The 20,502-nt window shown below is 43.0% G+C and overlaps 1 protein-coding gene across 2 annotated transcripts; it reads left to right on the forward strand.

Moving 5' to 3' along the window:
* Positions 1-567: 567 nt before the first annotated feature.
* On the forward strand, positions 568-15,243 carry BMF (Bcl2 modifying factor; the record flags this gene model as incomplete). 2 transcript variants are annotated; one of them, XM_079536950.1, is made up of 3 exons in its annotated part: positions 568-883; positions 1,854-2,017; positions 15,142-15,243. In XM_079536950.1, the coding sequence occupies 3 exons, from the start codon at positions 568-570 to the stop codon at positions 15,241-15,243; spliced, it is 582 nt and encodes a 193-aa protein (XP_079393076.1). The 2 variants fall into 2 exon arrangements, with proteins under 2 accessions (XP_079393076.1, XP_079393077.1); XM_079536951.1 differs by having other exon boundaries at positions 568-658.
* Between the last annotated feature and the right edge of the window lie 5,259 nt (positions 15,244-20,502).

A 20,502-nucleotide genomic window follows, 5' to 3' on the forward strand; every position in this document is an offset into this window, starting at 1 on the left:
TTTATACTGGGAGAAGCTGTGAACTTCACAGGAACAGCTTTGCCAGATCTTGTGAGCTTTGCAGCCACCGGGGTTTCTTAAAAACTTGGCATCCTTGTGATTATGAACTCTACTTCAGCAGATGGGGGAAAAAGTGAATGGGGCCAAACATACAGTTCAAGTAGAGCATGCCAAAGCAGAGCAAACCCCAAAGAAGCTGACTGGCACAAGACTGTTTGAGGGATTGGGGTTGTTTTTACAACCAGTGTCTTCAGCTTCTATGTGCTGAAGTTGGGGGTTGGCTCCTGCCCTGTGACCAGCTGTGGGATTGGAGCCCTGGGTGGAATCTCAGACATGTGAAATTTGGCTCTCTCTGGCCAACCACACAGAGACTTTCTGCAAAGCCCCAGTCTTTACCACTGAGTCTCTCACCTCTCATGCCCACCCAGATGGACTGCACTGGGAGGGAGGGGGAAGCAGATGTGGAAGCAAGAGCTGTGTTTTACTGTCGGAGCAGAAGGCATTGTCTCCTGGATGTGATTCTTGTGTCTTAGCTGTTTCCTCAAATGTCTCTTTATTGCAGGAGCAATGGATCGCCCCAGCTACCTGGAAGAGGACTATTCTAGCCTGGATGGGCTGGACGATGACGTGTTTCACTCTGATGACTTTGGACTTGCAGGTCAGCCTGGTGAGATGACTGCAACTGGCATTTTCACACAGAACCAGTCCTACAGCTGCCTTCTGGGGAGGTTTCAACTATTTCCCCTCACACACTGCTGTGGTCCCGGTGTCAGGCATCCTGAGCAGCAGGACAAGGCAACTCAAACACTCAGCCCGTCCTCTTCCAGTCAGGATGTTATGTTGCCTTGTGGAGTCACTGAAGAGCCCCGGAGACTCTTCTATGGTAAGAGCACTCCAATGTCACCAGCTTTTCAGCAAGGAAACTGTCCCTTCAGCACTTCCCCAGCCAGGCAATTTCTTTCATTAGAGCTTTAAATTAAAAGACTTAAATTATTTTGCTTTTGTCCTATTCCCTAAAGAGTGGCAACTTGTATTTTCTTACCCTTGCTTGTCACTGCAAGAACTAGGCACTTGCTGATTGCTTCTGCTGTACTTGATACTTCCACTTTTTTTCTTTTGCACTTTATTCTGTCAGTTTATTTTGCTGCCAGGCATTAAAATGTTCACCATCTGTCATATCCTACCAATTACTTACTTTTTTTTTTTTATACCTCTTGTGCTACTCATCCACATAAGAAAGACTCCTTAAGGTTTGCAATGAAGAGAAGAAAATGCAAAAATTCCCACTTAATGGTACAGACTTCAAGCTCTTTACTGGAATTAAACTTGTTGAATAAGTAGCACTTTACTGATAGCTGATGGGGCACCACTCAGTACTGTGTATCCAATCCAGCTTTAATTCAAATCAGTCCCACTGAACACTAGAGAAAACAACTGAGAAAAATCTGAAGGAAAACATACAGTAACCCTTAAAGGGGGACAACTTAAGGCAAAGATGTTGGAAGAAATGTAAAATTGTCATTAAAGAAAAAAGAATACCTCTGCACTTGTCTGAACCATAAACAAGCAAAAAGAGCCACATGGAAGATCCTACCAGTCATTTGATAACACTGATAACACAGTGTTATGCTTAATTGTTATAAATCTAATTAAAAGCTGAGCAAATTAAATTTGTACTGCATGCTTATGGTATATGCAGACATTGTTTGGCTTCAGAAACTGGACTTTAAAATGAGTTTAAAAAAAAAAAATAGGATTATGTGCAACTCTTTCTGTATGCCTGAAGTGTAATACTGAATAAAAGAACTATTCTTTGTGCTAGAAGAATGACTCTTCTGGTCTCTGTTTTGTAGGGAATGCTGGTTACCGCTTACATGTCCCCCCAGTTGGCTTTGCATTGGATCCAAATCTCCAAGAAGAGCCTCAGGAAGGTCAGCGGGAGGCGCGTACTGAGGTGCAGATTGCACGGAAGTTGCAGTGCATTGCAGACCAGTTCCACCGGCTCCACATACAGCGGGTAGGGTGTTTCCTCAGGGGAAGGTGGGGTATTTCTTATCTGAGAGTGGTGCTCCAGAAGACTGGCTCCAGGCTTTGGCTAAGCAAGCTGTGGCCTAAGGCAGCCATAGGCTGCTAGCAGTGACAAAACAGCATGGTATACTTATGTATTTTGCTCATGCTAGATTGATGGCTCTCTTTGAAAGATTGATAGGTAGAAGGAAGAGCATGTATAGAACTGCACTTATTGACTGGGAAGGTAGCTGCTGTTGTCTGCTATTCCAGCTCTCCTGGTTCATCAGCAAAAGGGTCACGGATGCTTTCCCTAGCATTTTGCTTTTCTTCTCTGCTATCCTTACCACCAGCATCATGTTTTCTGTGATACAGTTGGTTGGCTGTGACTTGTGTAAGTTCCTCATCTTGGAGATGACAGCAAGCCTAGAGTCTGTTTTGGCACTTTTGTTGTCTAGGGATAGCTGTCTCAAATATTAGAGTGTATTATGATCATGCTAGACTTGATAGCAACTCCTCTGTGAGACAGTCCTAGCTAGTATCTCAGACTTGTGACCAACTTCCTCACAACAAAAGACAGCTGTAAAATGCCATCAGGTCTGAAAAACAGAATCTTGTTTTACTTTGCTTTAAAAAGAAAAAAAAAAAAGAAAAAAAAGAAAAAAAAAGAAAAAAAAAAAAAGAGCTCTGCTGTTTTTTAAAGAAAGAAAATAAAAGCAAAGTCCCTTAAAAATCTAGATTCTTTCTCCGTTCTCCCTCCCTTCTGTACTGAATGGTAAATAGAAGTTCCAACTGTGCTGAGTTTGGTGACCAGAGTTTGGCAGCACTTCCCTACTTGTATGCAAGTCCAGCAAGGTGTTACAGTGTGTATCCAAATGCGCATATGAAGAAGTTGACACTTGCTGACTTCATAGAGTGACAAGAAGCTTATCTCATTCCAAATGTGTTGGTGTTGTTAACTTGGAGTCCGTTGTAATTCTTCTCAAAGGTAAGTGAGGAGCTCTGCCCTGATCAGAGGACGTGGCTTGTGGCAGGGCAAAGTTTTAGTTGTCTCTGTGATAAGAAAGGAGAAACAGGACTGTTCTTAAAGGAAGGTTAAAGCTGTAACAGGAAGATTAACCTGTAGAAAGGTGGATTGGGCTATGAATGTCATTTTGCAAATTACAGAAAACGATGAGCAACCACAAGCTTTTTAGCATGTGGTGTTGGTTGAAACGGGGTTTTCCCCAGCGCCACCTTTTCATCACAATAGCTATCCACAGCCAGATTGTCTCCGTGAAGGGAAGGCTAATGTCTCCAGAGCGGAGGAGCCCTGGAGTGAAGTGGTGGAACTGGTTGTAACTTGACCCCTTGCATCTCGGGGAGCGAACCTACCTCATATCTATGCCTTGGAAACGCATCCAAGAATGCCCATCCAAAGCGGCCCTGTGAAGCTGCCCCTGGTCTGGCTTTTGCTGCTCTTGGGCTGCGGGTAGCTGCCAGCCTCCTGCGCTGCACGCAGCGCTGCGGCGAGGGCTGCCCGGCCAGCCCAGTGCGTGCTGGCCAAGCATGTGGGAGAGTTAGTAAACAAAGGCGTCCGCCTGCACTACCCAATCCTGCAGCCAGCGGAGGAGGAGCTCTGCTGCCTTTGTTTGGACTGGAAGAGCAGCAAGTTGTAAAGGGGGGGAGCTGTTCAGCCATTTACATTTGAAAACAAAACCGAAGAAATCCAGAAACGTAGCCGAGGATGGAATAGTTCAGCCAGTGGTTCTCCACAGCCCGACCCTGGGATAGGCCTTGGCATTTGCATCTGCTTGGGGGATTCTTTCATGTTTGTCAGGGAAACTAAGTACTGAACCACATTCTAGTGTCTGAGGCGCTGTTCTCCATGGAGTTTTTTGTTGAAATGTCCAGTCCCCTCCAAGTCCTGCATGGAGGATTTCCTATGGCTTTTGGTTTTGGTTTGCATGCAGCCCCTGTGTCCTGTGTGCAGTGACTTTTTCCAGCCTGGCACTGAAGAAGCGAGCAGTCTGCCTCTGGAGAGGCATGGAGTGGCTTACAGTGTGCTGTGGGGCAGTCTGAGACACAGAAAACCAGGCTGTCATCTAGCTTGCTGTAAAACTGAACACAGATTTGGATGCCCCATTCCAACTTGTCTCCAACAGCTGGTCAAAACCAACTTTCCAAAGTGATCAGATCCCAAAGAATCAGATCAGATTGGATCAGATCAGATCTAAAGAATCAGATTTAGAAAACCACAAGGTTAGTCACACCAGTGTGGTCTTGTGAAGTCCTGAGAGAGAGCAAGTCTGGTTTTCAACAAGCTGTGCCTCTTCTTGGAGACTACAAAACATCTTATCTGTGAACTTGTGAAAAGAAAAGGTATGCTCTCATTCAGCAGGAGTTAGGAAAGACTTTCAGTGTTGGAGTAAGTCACGTGGCCAGCTCAAGATTTGCCCTCACTTGGCTCTTTAGTTCTGTGAGACAATCCAGCATTTCAGGTATGGCTCTCATTTTGCTCCTGCAGCAGCAGGGCTGTGTTGACACGAGGACTGCTGGTTGTTCTCTGGCTGTGAGAGGAAGCTGAACAGGCAATTGCTGCTGAGGTTGATGTCACTGAGTTGTCATTGGACTCATCTGCATGCACAATCTAACCCCATCCCACACTGGGAGCCCTAGAGAATCACTGTTATCTCTTCCCTGTGCTCGCTGGCTGTGTGGTGTTTGTTTTGTGGTTCTTGGCTATGCAAAAGATTTTTGGGTATGCATCTTGTAAGAATAAGAAAGTTGGCTGCACCTATGCTTGCTTTTGGCATGTACACCATTTTCAGGGTTTTATTTGCTAATAATGTATTAAACAGAATACAGTGGTTTAAAACCTGACTTTTTAATCCTTAGAACAGTGCTAGAGCAGTAACACAACATTCCCTAGCACTCTGTGGCTTTAATCTTTTTAAGGTGCTGAATTTATTATAGGAAAGACTTGAGCAAAGCTCAATGTTTGTGAGCATCAGAGCCCTGCTAGAGGTTAATCCAGTTTCAGAAGGGCTCTTTAGAATGACATGCAAGACCATCTATGTTTTCTAAAGCTCTTTAGAGGTAGCCCTTACCTGTCTGAGACTGTGTAGCCTCTGGCAGTGTTTCCTCCATTCCACATTTCTTGCTCTGCCCCTTTGAAAACAGTGCAGAGCTGAGTCATGCTTTTTATGGGAGAATCAAACTGCAGTTGCATTCCTCTTCATTTGGAGCAAGCATGCATTTGCTGTGGGATCTGTGTGCCTTCTGTCTGAGTTGCTGACTGTTGTCCAGCCTGTGGCATAGATTGAAGGGTGCATTTGGTGGTTATGAGGAGCAGAGCTGGGCTTAGAGTCCCTATTGGTCAGTCAGCAGGGATGTGTTGCCTGTGCCAGGCTTCCTTGTCCATAGCAACAAGTGCTCAGGCTCTTCCACAGGTCTTGAGTTCAATTGACCTCTCTTGCTTTGAGGAGAGGTTTCAGCTTTGCCTGACAGTAAATTTAATGATCTGCTCCGCTGCTGGGTGGAATGTGAGTAGAAAACTACGGACTGCAGCAGCAGTGCAGAGCTGCCCTATAGGAGAATGTATATTATGTAAGACTGAGGCGGATGACACTGTATATCAGTATTACATCCCTCTAGTTTGACCTGTATCCATTCAGACATTGAACACTACAGGTTTTAACAAATAACTATCACATCAAGCTGCAGCTTTGAGGGGACTGTTTTTTTGAGGGGACCGTGTCTTCTTCGTAGCGATCACTTCATGGGGGAATGAAGTTGTGTCTTTAAGAGTCAAGGAGTAGTAGCCTTGAACCGTTCTGGGCTCCAGTCCAAGCAGAGCCACTGACTCGCTGTATGACCTCAGACAAGTCTCTTGACCTCGTTGTGCTTCAGTCAACCCATCTGGAAAGCTTGGTTTAAAAAAAGCTGACCCTCAATGAGAACCAGATGCTGAATCAGAGCTGAGCTTTCTTGAGTAAATAAGTGCATTACAAACAACAACAAAGCCCCTTTCCAGCACATTAGGAGTCCTGCAGTTGATTAAGATATGCTGACCACGCTCAAAAAACCTCCCATGAATTTAGCTATAGAAAATTTTGCTTCTGAGAGTTCCCAACTTGATTCAGCAGATAACTCTTGCTGTCGCTGTGCAGTGGGCCCAAGCAATATGTGGAGTCTGGATGCCTGTATCCCTCAATTGTGGACATGCTACCAGACTTGTACCAGTTGTCTCAATTTAATGATACTGAAAATGTATGGGAGGAAATGTTGTTTTCCTTTGAAAGTGAAACTTGTTACATTTTTGCATATTTTTTCCCCTCTGTGTCTCATGAGAATTGTTGAGGCCTCCTGAGACACCTTTGCTTACGCAAAAGGGAGCCTGGGTATCTTGTCAGAAGCTTCTTAGTTCAGCATAATGGGTACACAGCACTACCTGTGCAATTGTTATCCAGAACTACTTCAGCAGGCTTTCTCCATTTTTCTCTCATAGTTTACTGGGGACATTCAGGGAATTTTTAACTTAAATTTTTAACTGGGTTTGGTTTTTTTTTTTGTAAGTTCACCTTTACATGACTTTACATTTTTAAAAAAGTCAGAAAAGACTTTAAATAATGTAGAAATTCCAAAACTGGCCTGCAGCCGAGCCTGTAGCACCAACTCCTTACTTGTACCTGCAGTCTCTCTGAGGCTTGGGGTAAGTGCTTTCATTTATTTCCTGGATTGGTTTGTACATCTCAAGATCTCTGCTTCTGGCTACTGTGGGCTGATCTCTGCTGCTGCTGTACAAAGCAGTGGTCTTCAGTTCAGCTTTGCTGACTGTGGGATTCACGTTGGTGCAGGGCTTGAGTGTCTGGTCAAGTGTGCAGGAGCACAGCATGGGAGATTACCAGGCTAAGAATTCTGGAAGTGGGTGAGCCCAGTGTAGAGGACGGGAGAGAGGCAGAATATGAAATGGATAAAATTGAGAGGCAAAGCTATACAACTGGAATAGTAAGTCTGAGGAAAGGAGTATGCTGGGAGAGGAGTTCATGCAATTGATGGAATCAGGATCTTGATATGGGGAAGTGGAGGCAGATTTTTTTTTGGCCTGATTTTATTAGATTTCTTCAATATCATTTGCCAAAACGGTAAAAAAGAGATGAGCGTGGAAATGCACCTTCCCTTACACATACAAATGACATGGCAACCTGTTGCCTAGCACCTGTTCTGATGCTTCCTAAATCCTGCTGCCTGTGAAGCTGATTATTTGACCTCAGGTTAACAGAAACTTGCTTGACCCTTTTAGTTCTGTCTTGAAATAAAATACTTTGTTGCACTGAGAATGAAAATGAGGAGCAAGAACACAATTATGCCGCTGTATAGATCCATGTTTCTCCTATATTTTGAATTTTGCATATAGTTCTGATTTACTTTCTTCTAAAAATGAAACAGCAGAACTGCAAAGGGTTGAAAGGCAAAGAAAGATATTAAAATCTCTCTATGAGAAAAGAAAATGGGCTAGGACTGATAAGCCTAAGAAATATACAAGACAAAGCAGCAATATTAATCTGAAATCAGAAGTGACATGAAGTTGCAGATAAACTTGATACTCCAAGTACAAGAACATGGTAAAATCAAGTCAAAGAGACAGCTCAAAGTAAATTAGGTAGGGTTTTTTGTGCAATAGATAGCTCTTGGACTCCTTGTCAAAAAAAGACTGCATCCCAGTGCTTTACCTGGGTTCAGGGGTAACTGGAACAAGTTTATGGCTACTGAAAGGGTCACTAGGTAAACAGAAACCAGATCTGACTCAGGAAGTCGTAAGCTCAAAATAGTTAGATGCTGAAAGAGTATTAGGGGGAGCTATTGCATGTACTTGCCTTCTGCTTTTCCTCAGGCAGCCACACAAGGCTGCTCTTGGAGACTAAGCTGCATGAACTCAATGCAGCAGTTGCATGCAACTGTTACACATTAATTTTATAAAGAAACAAAACTTTGGTGTCAGCATAATCTATTCTTTTTTTCTCTACACTTTCATCTGACAAAAGATTTAAGTATATTATGTTTGGTTTTGTTTTTCTCCTGCTTGAAAAAGTGGATAATGTTAAAAAAGCAAAACTTCTTGCCTGCTTCTAGTAGAGGAACTGGACAGAGGATAAGGGAGCCTGGTGACAGGAAAGAAGTGAGGACTGCATAACAGGCTGCTGGGAATCCCTCCTTCACCTGGGGTACTTTCTGGCACTAGAGCTACAGTCTCAAAATATCACAATTGCCCTCCATTAAAAAATGCAAAGTATTTTTGGGGACAGTACAAGTGATATACAGTGAGCTATTCTACAGTATTTCTAGCATCGCCTGATGCATTTTTGTGTGGTTTAAGTAGTGTACGGTGCTTCTTGTTCTGTGAAATTGCAGTGGTTTTTTGCAGGATGTGCTGCATTTCTTCAACTCTCACAGTGCCGTGTGACCTGTGGCAGTGATAATGTTCTTTCTATTCATAACAGTGCAACAGCTGAGAAATCATTTTTCAATTTAGGAACAGTTGCACTTAGTATTGCACTTATTTGTTAGTGTGAGAGAGTAGAAAACACAGGTTAAAACTTGTCTGAGATCATGCAGTGATCACAGATGGGAGCCTGGCGATTGGGCCTGCAGTCGAATTGCGTAGATTGGTTGATCTTATTAAGATACTGTTGTTTCTTAGGGGGATGATGAGATGCTTGCAGTGATTATTTATGGTAGGAGTGTGCATGTTTGCATTTTACACAATTAAATTTTATGGTAGAAAGATGGGGAAGTGAGGGTCCAACTGCAGAGTTGTCCTTTGTTTCAAGCCACTGAAGGGGAATGTCCCACTAGCCTTTTATAGTCTGTTTTGTTTTGCTGTCTTTTTTTTTCTTGGTAGCTACCATTGCCAGTGGCAGAGTAATCTTTCTGAGGACAACGCCACAGCCAAAAGAATAGCAATCTAAAAATAAAGCAGTGAGGCAACTTCTGTTACCCCAAATTAGTCTTTATGATGTAACCTGTTACCCGAGGCTGGCGATGGAGAGCTGCAGCTATCTCCAAGAGGCCCCGGAGCAGCAGCGACCCCCTGATGGCTGTGCTGACCCTAGCGAGAGAGGAGGCGAGGGCGCAGTGCGTGAGAATGGATCTGCCTAGCAGTATTTGTGCTGCGGCTGCCGTGTTTATATCGCTCTCTAAATTTAGCCTGTGAGTCATCCGAGCTGCTGACGAGAGGCGGCTGTGCCCGCAGGCTGCGGCTCTGCACCTGCCTGCCCCCTGCTCCCCCTGGCGCGGGGCAGCACTGCCGCTGCGCTCATCCCGCTGGACTGTTGTCCTGCAAAACTTCCAGAGCTTTGCTTTGCTGGAAGCCTGAGGTGCGCTGTAATCACTAGGGGGTGTTTCCCGTGCACTGCACAGTGTCTCAAAGGGAGTTTAAATGCTAAGAAAACAGATCTGTTTCCACTGCCTGGCTGCCAGGTGCTCTGCTCCTGGGCTCAGCCTGCACACCAGTGGAGGGGTGGCCTGGATATCCGTGCCACACCTTGGATCCCAGAATGGTGGGGAGCAAGCCCTGCCCAGGCACAGCTCTGAGGGCAAGGCAGCACCAGGTGCAGCCTGTGGAAATACAGGACCCTTATTTACCTTCTCCTTCCCGCCTCTGTGGTGGAAAATAACTCTCCGTGCCCTGGGCTGGTGCTGTGGGCCTGGGAACGCGCTGGCCGGTGGCTGCCCTTCCCAACTCACAGTCAGCTGGCTGTTGCCATGGCGCCTGTCTGCTTCCACTTCCTGCAGGCTCAGCCCAAGAGGAAGGCACAGGCCAGCAGCTGCCTGCTTGTTTGTGAGCTACAAGACAGTCCCGGAAGGGCTCACCTGCACCCAAAGCAGGTCTACGCCTGAGGCCTGCTGATCAGGCCAGCGCTCATCTTCGGTGATCCTCCTGCCCCACACCATGTCCCTCCCTGCCATGTTTTCCTGCTCTTGTGCAAGGAGGAGAACCCTTTCTCTACAGAAGCACACACATTGCTTGTCTTGCTTTGCAAAGTCTGCTGGAACTCTGGCTGAGGGAGCCTTGCTCAGGAGAATGCCCCCCTCAGCTTCAAATATTGCCCCGTTCAGCAGAGCCACGGGCTATGCGAGTCAGGACATTCCCTGTTCTCCCTCTGTGCTGCCATGCTCTTCTTTCTGTTCTCTGTTACTGTCTTTTTTTTTTTAAGTACTTGCATTATTCTTTGGTCATTAGCAATCACAGCTGGAAAGACCTGAACTTGATTTCCATTTCTCTCTCCAACTGCGGGGACACCTTCTGTAACCTCTGTTGCTGTGGGGACTGTGACTTTCTAGTCTCGGTGAGCTGAAGCACATTTTGTGGTAGCACAATGTGCCTCCAGCCACCTGGCAGCCAAAACAGCCCTCAGAGATGAGTCAGCAGCTGTTCCCGGTGTGCAAGTATTCTTGTTTTCAGTGAATAAATAAAAACTCAACAACTTACTGCTGGTACTTGTATTAGTCATTAAAGAAAGAATGATGTTTTTATGTGCATATATGCCAGTATTCTTTTGGTAAAATATTGCTATTTATGTTAGTATTTTAATCCTTCCAGTTAAGATAGGAATAAAATTTGACCCTTAACGATCTCTAAACTGTGAAGTAAAGTCAAAAGTTGCCCATAAGCTGAGGAGGGCAGGCAGGTGCACAGTTCTTTATACGTGATAGAAGTGTGCTATATCCACATATAGTATGTGCATATACGATGAACATATTCTTTATTTTTCAAGGATAGTAATGGCTCTTTTGTCAGATGGTAAAAAATAATAGAGTTAATCTTTTAAACGTTTATGCCCAAGGACTCAAGGAGCTGGCAGAGGGACAAAGTTTTCTTTAAGTTGTATTACCTGTACTGATTTTCCTTTGAGCACCATGTTCAAGGGCTTGGAAGGAGTAAAAAACTTTTGATATCTGGAGTGCTGTTTGACAGATGGATGTCTGTATACTGATGGCATAAAACATATTAGGAGTATTAACTCTGAGGAGGGAATAAATGTCAGGTCAGTTGTGTCTCCCTTTAATTTGCTTCCAGGAAAATTGTTGTCACTTTTTTGTTTACCAGTTTTCTGGCTTTTGTCAGCGCAGCTCATGGTGTAGGCTTTGCTAGTGCGCTGTTGGTGCTGCATGGAACACTTTTCCTGTAAAATGCTCTTTCCTTGTGACTCATTGAAGCATTCATGCTAACATCTCAGACAGACAGTCTCTTAAGGATATCCCTTTAAAAAGCAGCTGCAATAGGAAATGTTTTTATGTGTTTCCAACTTTGTGTTGACTTACTGTTTTCACAACTCTAGTCTTGGTTAATGTAGAGGGCAGAAAGAGCTTCTTTTGGTCTGAGGGAAGAAAGTTCAAAATGTTTGTTGTGCTTCTGCTGTATGCGAGTAGCAAAGTGTTCATCTCTGATACTGTGTTGTAGCAGTGAGTCTGAGTGTTGCAATGATCTGATGAGGGTTAAATCACTGTAGCTAGGTTTAGGAAAAAATTTAGGAAAAATATTGTCTTGCACTGCAATGGTCCTGAGTCTGAGGAGACTGTAAGGATTTACTTATTTACTTGAAACATACCACATCTGAAAAAAATTAGATGCAGAATTCATGGAGTAATTCTCCTGGTTTTTCTGCCCTTCCTGGCAGCTGAGTTATACCACAAACACCAAAAACAAATCTATAAACTTGTCTCCCCAAAAACCCCACCAAAGGGAAAACCACCAGTTCTGAGATATTTGAGTATTTTGGTTTTGGCAAAGGCATTTCTAGGGAAAAGCTCCTGAAACTTGTGAAAAGTACTTTTTTTAGGCTCAGAAGTTCTTTCCATAAATTGGTTTATCTATCTCTGTTGCAAACTACCATTTCCATTCTGTGGCTCTTATCCCACACTGAGTTGGTGCCACAGAGAGTAGATCAGCCCTGAAGTGAAACCATAATTATGAAAGCCCTGTTAGCTAGGCTTGCCCCTGATGGAAGCAGTCCATCTTGCTCTTCTCCTGAGGCCACCTTGCCGTTGTGCTGGCACAAGCAGCAATTTGACTATGTGATGGCGTGGATCAGATGAGTTAGGATGGCCTGATCAATAGTAAAAGTAGCTTTTTTTGACAGATCAGTTCTGGCCTTGATCATTTTCCTGCTCTGTTTCCTTTTCCAGTAGCAACGCGAGTGAGGACAATGCAAGCAGACCACTTCAGTCTGCAAGCCAGTGAAAGTGTGTGTGAGCTACGACTTCATGGAAGGAAATGCTGGCTAAATATGGACCCAGAAGGCCTGTGGTCAAAGCATAAAACCTAGAAAGTTGTCCTTGGCCTGCTGGAAGGTTGTAGGCAGTGAGTTGTCTCATGCTCAGTTTTTTTCACTTCAAAACAGAATGAATGATGCCAATATCCTTCATAAAGTTGTTTGAGATCTTAGTTTTTGTAAGCAGGGGGAAGCAGGTCGAAATGGTTCTTACTGAGTTCTTCTTTGTATGAAAATCTCAATGAGTGTCTCCTGCAAATAATGAGAAACACTTTAAACTGGAGAAAGAAGAAAATGCTTTACCAAAAAAGTAGCTCAAGTAGGCAGTGAAATTAACACAGTAGAGTGTGAAGTTTTGAAAAGTTTAGCATTTTAGCATTAGTGCTTTTTAACTTCAGAATTACTTTTTAATGTTAGAATTAGTGCTTGTGATACCACATCCCATTTGCTGTCCTGCAGATCTGTAAGTATTCTGAAAATAGAGATCTAACAAAAAACAGGAGGAGAAGCTCTGTCCTTCTTCTGTTTTTCCCTTCTTTACCTATCATAGCAAATAACAGTTGTTTTTTCTGAGATGCCATTTAAAACTGCAGGAGACAGAATATTCAGAAATCTGCTGTGGTTTGTGAAAAGCAGTCTCCTATGTGAACTGGGACATTAAATAGCAGGATTTTTCCACATAGTTGTCCTCCTGACAGGGTGGTGTAGTTGAAATTGCAGATACCAAATCAGCTGAGATGTATTTCAAGTTTAGCATCTTTAATCATGATTTTGAATCTCTATTACCAGTTCCCTGTAATACACTTATCTTCTCTTTTGTCTGCCAATGAGATAATTTGCCAAAGTAACCAAATTCCTTTTGGAGCATCTGTAGTATGTTTGTCCACTCTACTCTCCAAGTATAGTTCAGTGTTTGCAGTAACTGCAGACGAAGGTCTTGTGCTTGCATGCTACTTCATTGACATGTTACCATGAAGATCTAAAGGAGCATTCAGCATAAGCCATAATAACTTGATAAATGCATGGTATCTAGACGCCGTCAGAACATTTTGGTCCAAATGTGTGCTTGAGCAGTTTTGAAAGTGTGGAGGAGGGTGAAAAAGGTCTCTGGAGTTTGACAAGGAATGACAAGCCTGGTCAAACTGAGAAGCAAGCAGCAAAACAGAGAGCATCTTGATTTCTGAGGACAATTTAGATGTTTGTAACCCAGCTTTAGAGGATAGTGTATAAAGACCTTTTTTATGTAAACTTAGCCATGTTTTGGCAGTCTGTATGGACTGAACCCTTTGGACTGGTTCCTTAGAATTAGGTGATAACAAGCTCTTGAGTTGCCATCTGTGGTGCATGCACCAAGCATGATAGTGTTTAAATGTGTGATTAGATCTGTGTGAACTCTTCTAAAATCAGGAGACAAATAGATAAGTCTTGAGGCGAAGAACAAACCGCTGCTAAGATGCAAGATGAGCACAGGTTTTCTGAAGCCGGTTCAGTACGTACCTGTGATACAAATGGCACAGACCTATTTGTGCCTAAATATGAATATAACTTAATATTTGGGATGGCTTTGGAGAGCTCATCTCTAGTACACTAACTCCAGTTGCAGCTCTCCCCTATTTGTGATTACATAAAGAATGCCTTACAACCACGTTGTTCTGCCCTGTTGAGCTAATCTAAGTTGAAACATCTTGTTCATATAATGTGCTTCAGTGCTCTTTTATGAACTCCTGCGTACTGAAGCAAAGTTGTTGGAAGTCAGTCTTCTGATTCCTTGTCTGCTGGGGATTGGGGGAGGGGGGAATCGGGACTGCTTTGTTTTGTTTTCCAGAAATGATCAGTCCTGCTTAACAAATATGGAATTCTGGATGAGAAAACAAAGCCTGACTTCTAATGGAGAGCTGGTTATTGAGGTGAAATAGTATCCCAGGCTGAGCAATGTAAAGAGAAACCCACCTGTTTGTGTGAGATGTCATTAAAGTGCGGGAAGGTGGGGGTATAATGTGAGCCACTTCTGCAAGGTGATTACACATAACAAAAGAAGGGACAGTGTCCCTGCCCCAGAGCTGCATTATAGAGTGCTGTGTCCCCCTGAAACTCAACTCCCATGTTTCTTCCCTGACAATGGGACCTGAAATAACCTCTTGGTTTTGGTTTTTTGTGTGTTTTCAAGTATGTTCTTGCTTAAGGTTTAATTGGCTCCAGTCAGTAGGAAAGGGCTCCAAGGCTGATTATTTATGGCTTACTGTCAAAAGTGGCTATAAAAAGGGCAGTATTATCTTGGAGATGCTGGGAAGGAAAATGTGGTGGGGGGAGGGTGGGGGAGTGTGTGTGTGCACGAATGTGTTTTCTTGTACTAGATGAAATCAGAGTTTTGCTGTCTCAGCAGTGTGGTTTAAATTGAAGATTAACCCTTTGACCTTCACGGTGTCAAATCACTTACAGATGGATCACCAGTTATATTTTTACTTTTTTTTACTTTTGGGGTGAAGGGGGGCTTTTTTTTTTTTTTTTAAAAAAAAAAAAAAAAAAAGGTTGTTTGTTCATGCAGCTGGGGCTTTTGAAAGGCTCAGAAGCCAATCTGATTAAAAACAGCACTTGGCTAAACTCTGCAAAATCCTACAAGCAAAAAAAAAGTTTAATCCTCTTGTGCACAATGCATAAAGGATCTGCTCTTTTCTTTTTGTAATGTTAGAGCTACAATTATTTCTGGAGAACTTATCATTTCCCTCTCTCTTCTCATCCCTTGCTGCACCCCCTTGTTATGCTGATGGGATTAAAGTGTCTGCTCTTGAAAAGTGTAACTGAGTTGTTATTGGAAAAGAGAAGTGGTATGTTGCAATTCTAGAAATATAAATAACTTTGTTTCAACTGTTCTCTACAGCATCAGCAGAACAGAAATCAAGTGTGGTGGCAGCTTTTTCTCTTTCTACACAACTTGGCCTTAAATGTGGAGGCGAACAGGAACCGCACTGGGCAGAGGTGAGCTTCACCCACCTGTTTCAGGCCACATCCAGTCTGCAGGGAGCACTGAACAAACACTGGTTCGGGGGAGAGACATGCACACCGCCGGCCGGATGTGAGGACTCTGAAATTCTTATACTCGTCTTCAAGTTTGGGGTTTTATGGACTCTTCTTTGCTGCTCCCTGCCTTGTGAGGTGGGGAGCTCTTGTCCAACACTGTCGAAGGAAAGCCAGAATGTGGATGTGTTTGGTAAAGCTTGCTGCTGGTTCCCCGCACCGATAACCTCTGTGCAGGAGAGGCAGGTATTAGGCTAACAGTTTCCTCTGCCCTGTGTGTCACTCAATGATAGAGTGCAGGAGAGTCATTTTGACTGCTAGTTAAAAAGGATGTCTGAGGACTGATGACTTTGAACATCAAACGTACTTTGGGAATCTTCACAAGCAGAGATGATTCCTCCATGATGAAAGTTCTTTTTAACAACGAAAACATTTCAGTAGCTTATATTCAGCAGGTTACTTGTTTTCTGAATGGATTTATTTCTTTGCATCTTAAGTGAGAGAAAATCACAAAGAAATACAATCTCCTCAATCTTTCCATTGGGCACCAGTTGCAGCTCTCTCATATGAAGTTATTCTTTGTCACTGCTGCCAATACACCAAAGTGTTTCAGTAGAATGTTCTTGAAAACATTCCTGGAGTTATTGGTGACTATTAACTTCTGTCCCTCTTCACTTCCAATTGAGTACTCACAGTACCCATAAGCCAGCATGAAACTAAAACCATGGAATATGACACATGTCATTTTTTCTACAATGCTATTGTAAATGCTTTTATTAGTTTTATGATGAGTGGTTTTGTTTGTTTGTTTCTCCCTCTTGTCACCGTAATGTGGTTGGTTGGGAAGGCTTAGGTCCCAGGCGTCTGATTAGAATTGCTTTAGGATTTGACGTGAATGTTAACTAGCAGCTGGTTTGACACATACACTGTACAAGCAATTTGTCCACTACTCCACTGAGTAGTGTTTGGAGGCAAACACTGACCAGCAGCAATAATATTACTTCATGAGAGACCTTCTAGTGGTTCCTACTTCATATGCACTCAGAAATTTGTCCATGTGATTGACACTATTGGACGAGCAGAGGAAAATAACCCTACCAAAACGATGCAGCCTTAAAGATCTAAGGCTTCCTCTGTGCAGCCTTAAATATCATTAGTTCACAAACCCAGTGGTAACTAAAGTAAAATATTAACAGAAAAAACAATACAGACTTCATTTTTCAGACCACTTCCATATCTCCACTGCACCTTGTTGTAGATCTCAAATTACAAAACTAGCTTAAGGAAGATCTTCCCAGAGATTTGCTCTTTAACCCCATTACAAACGTTAACTTCAGCTGTTGAGAAATTTTTCTGCTATCGGTTGACCCTGAAAAATAGGCATTACTGTAAGAGAAGAGTAGTTTACTTGCACATACACTTTCTCCTCCGTTCCTCTCTGCATATCCTTTTATAATTCACGCTTTCTCTGGTATTTTGTATGATGTCATCAATGCACTATAGTGTATGGTAACAATTTGCTGAACACATTTAAATGTGGACTTTCTCCCTCTTTTCCAGCCGCATTTTCTTTATCTGCATCCTGCTTTACTGTGGCAAAATGTGCTTCAGCTCCCTGAAAGAGGTCTCAAAGCCTTTTTCACTTTCGTATGTTCACAATTGCTCTCGTGCAACATAATGAGAGTTTGTGAGAAAAGCTTTTTTTCTCCTTTTATGTTATTTTTTTCTAGCTAGGGCTAGAGTAATATGTTTGTCCAGGATGATTAATAATTCATGCAAATGAATCTCAAGTAATATTTTAGGGGATGGGTTTTAGGATGGGGGGAGGCTCTTGGGGGGAGGGCGTTGTTTTGGTTTTTAAATTGTTTCTTTAAGCATGTGCACTACAGAGTTACCCAGAGGGATACAAGTGCTATCTGTTGCCAACTATGTTGCAGCAGTATGAGAAGCCAATCTCTACCCATGTTTTACAGAGATGAGGTTTTCCATACCTTGCTTTGCGCAGTCTGCTTGGAGTAAATGCTGTTTATTGGAGAACAAGGACTTTAGTGGGGGCGAAAGCCTGAGGGGTAGTGTGAGAACAGACTGAGTTGGGGGCCCCTAAGAAACTGGATGCTAAGGGCATGACTCTTAAAATAGGAAATCTTAAAGAGGCTGGAGTGAGTGTGCTGAGGCTCAGGGAGCAATGTAGCTGTGTTGCCTGCCAGCATGCTCCAGGACTTGATGCTTGCATTTTCCCACTGGGTGCCATGGCTCCTTTATCGGGCACAGTCGCAGACCAGTAGGTCAAAGCTTCATCATAACAACGCCACAAACTATGAAGGACTCAACAAGTGCATCTGATGCCTAAAAAACGTCATGAAGTTCCTGCTTCCCCTCTGCTTTGTCTTGACTGCGAAACAGGCCAATAATACCAGTACCTGCTCTGAATACATAAGCTGGAAAGTAGGTATTGGCACTTTCTGGTATTGCAACCCTACTGGTTATTCTAGGACATAACTGTTCTTAATGTGGAGAAACAAATACCTGAAATTGTTCAGCAGTCAGGCTGACTGCCTGAATAGAATCACTTGGCTCAGGGAAAGACACAACTTTGCCAGTCCATATTTCCCATTGTAACAACAAACTTATCAAAATTGGTCATGCCAAGGTCTTTAGTTAAAATCTCCTCAAACAACAATACTTCATTGGAGACATAGAGCTACTCCTAGACAAAGGCTGACTTCCTGCAATACGCATGGTGGTTAATGTTGCCAGAGATTTGCAACCACTGATAATATATTTGAATTATACTCCGTATCTGCATATCTTGGAGCAAGGAAATACGCTCTGTCAACCCAAAATTCTTATTTTGCTCCTTGTAGACATTATGGGGCAGTCTGGTTTTTCACTTGAGGAAAAGGAGCTGTTTCATGCTTACAGTCTCACCTACTTGAAGAAATAATGGGTACTTGTTATTTATTTTTTCCTTCTGGCCTGGTCAGATGATTCTGTCTTCTCTGGAGGGTGAAAAGATTTCACATGTTTACGAACAAATACACAAATGTGCATCACTCATGTGATCATCCTTTTGTTTGACACCCATCCTGTGTTTGTAAGGACCTTTCAGCATGCATTGAGATCTCAGAAAACCTCTTACAATGTGACCACAGACACAGGCCAATTGTTCGGGGAAACACGTCCAAGGAGCATGGATTAAGTTCTGTTGGTGAGGGAATATGATCAATTTTTTTTTCATACTAAGTTGTCTTCATGAAAGAATGGATACTGTTTTTCTGTGTCATAAATCTACAACCTAGCAATTGGAGAAAACAATGGGATCTTCCTTCTATCTACAAATACCTACAAATACCTAATTTTAACATTCAGTTTTTAAAAAACAAACAGGAAAAAAAAAAAATCCAACAACTTGAGCTGCTGACAACAGCAGTATTAAAGTATCCTACTTGCTTTTCCCAGATCTCCAAAATGGGTTCAGACCTCAGTTCTCTCTCCTTGAGAGATAGCCTGGTGTCCCTTCTCAACTTCTCACCCTTTTGGACATCTTGTAACCTTGGTCATCCCTGGATCCAGTAAACCTGGTGCTAGTAGGGAATAGTTAATTTCACTTTTGTTTCCTGCAGTTCTTGAAAGCTGAGCCAGTAATTGCAAAGTGACTGCCCAGGGATAGCTGCAAACTGCCATTAATAGGATACAAAAAAGGCAGAAGATAAATGAATTTGCATAGAAAGGATTGCCTTTGGATTTGTGTGCAAGGCTGCAGACTTCTCCCAAGGTGCTGGTAATCTCTGGTAGTACTGAATTCCTGCATAACTGATCACATATCTCAGTTTAAATAGCCTAGTGGGTTAGATGTTTGTTGGCTAAACTCTCTGCAGAAGAATCCTGAAAGAAACTTCCCTATCAGCCTTTGCTTTGGAGATGTGTATCAGCAAGGGACTAGAGTAGAGGAACCCAGTCCTTAATATAGAAAGGGTGATTGTGAAGACTTCTCTCTTTCTTTCTATTGGCTGTTTGCTTTGTCCCTTCAAACCTGAATTAAAGGTATATGAGATGTGTGCATGTGAAGTTAATACAGCCCAACTTGTCCTGTAGCAGTCACTGGAGCTATAGCCAAGGCTGAAATTCATTCTGTATGGGCCTTGGCACTCATCTGGGAAGCTACATATTCTGCCCACTAGTAGACTCGGGAGAAGATTTTCCTTTTTTAAGAAAAAGGAATATTACTTGAGGCAGTTGTTGCAGTGTGGCCCCCTCAACTCTGCAAAATTAGTTTCATCCTTCTGCTACTGGTCCCGACCAATCTTTGCCGAAGTTGTAGGAATGGTGAGACTGTGACATGCTGGATGGTGTGTTATTGGGTATTTTTAAAGGGAAAAATACAGGCAGCACATAACTTACGTGCTAGAAGCCAAATGAGAATGTGGAAATGTGGAGGCCTTGCCTTATTTTACCAGCTATATTTACTGCAGGAATATAAGTAAAAGGACCATGGGTTGTTCATTCGTGTTAATGGGAGCTCTGCACATGGACCAAGCACTATGGAGTATTAGCATAATTTGACAACAAAGGTTTATATCATTAAAGAGTCTGTTTTTCAAACTGGCATTTGTGCTCATTTGCAAAAATGCCTACCTATTGCCTTTGATTGTTTTAGCAAGAAGAAATACCTCAAGGAATTGATAAAAGATCACAGAACAATCTTTTACAGTTCCTAAAGACTTCAGTGGTCTCTGTTTCTTTGGTTTGCATGTGTTCACACAGGTGTTACACAGCTCAGTTCTTCTCCACCAGGAAAAGCAGAAAAGACCAAACACATCAAATGCACTGGAATGTAATTGTGTGTGTGGGTGTGCGTGGGTGCGTGTGTGTGTTCTTAAACTGAATGCAGTCTGACATCCCCTACCCCTTCTTTCTTCCATGTGCCTCACCTTCCTCCTTAGCCACAGAAAGGAGGGTCTCTTCCTGTGAATCCTATGCTGGAAGTTGGTTTCTGGGAAGCGGAACCTAATGTTCTGTGGGCTGTTTTTTAAAGCCATGTTTTCAGTTCTGTCTTCAGACTCCTAGCTGCCTTTGGGGAATGGAGGGGTGGGAAGAGTAGATTCTTAAACTGTTTTTAAAATCTATTATGAAAATGTTGCATGTATAAAGTTATACTTAAATCTAAAGGAGTCTCCCTGATTTGTGGACATAGCTCCAGGAGAGCATCATCACAGATTCCTCA

The sequence above is a fragment of the Tetrao urogallus genome (genome assembly GCF_951394365.1).
Source record: "Tetrao urogallus genome assembly, chromosome: 6".
Lineage (NCBI taxonomy): Eukaryota > Metazoa > Chordata > Aves > Galliformes > Phasianidae > Tetrao > Tetrao urogallus.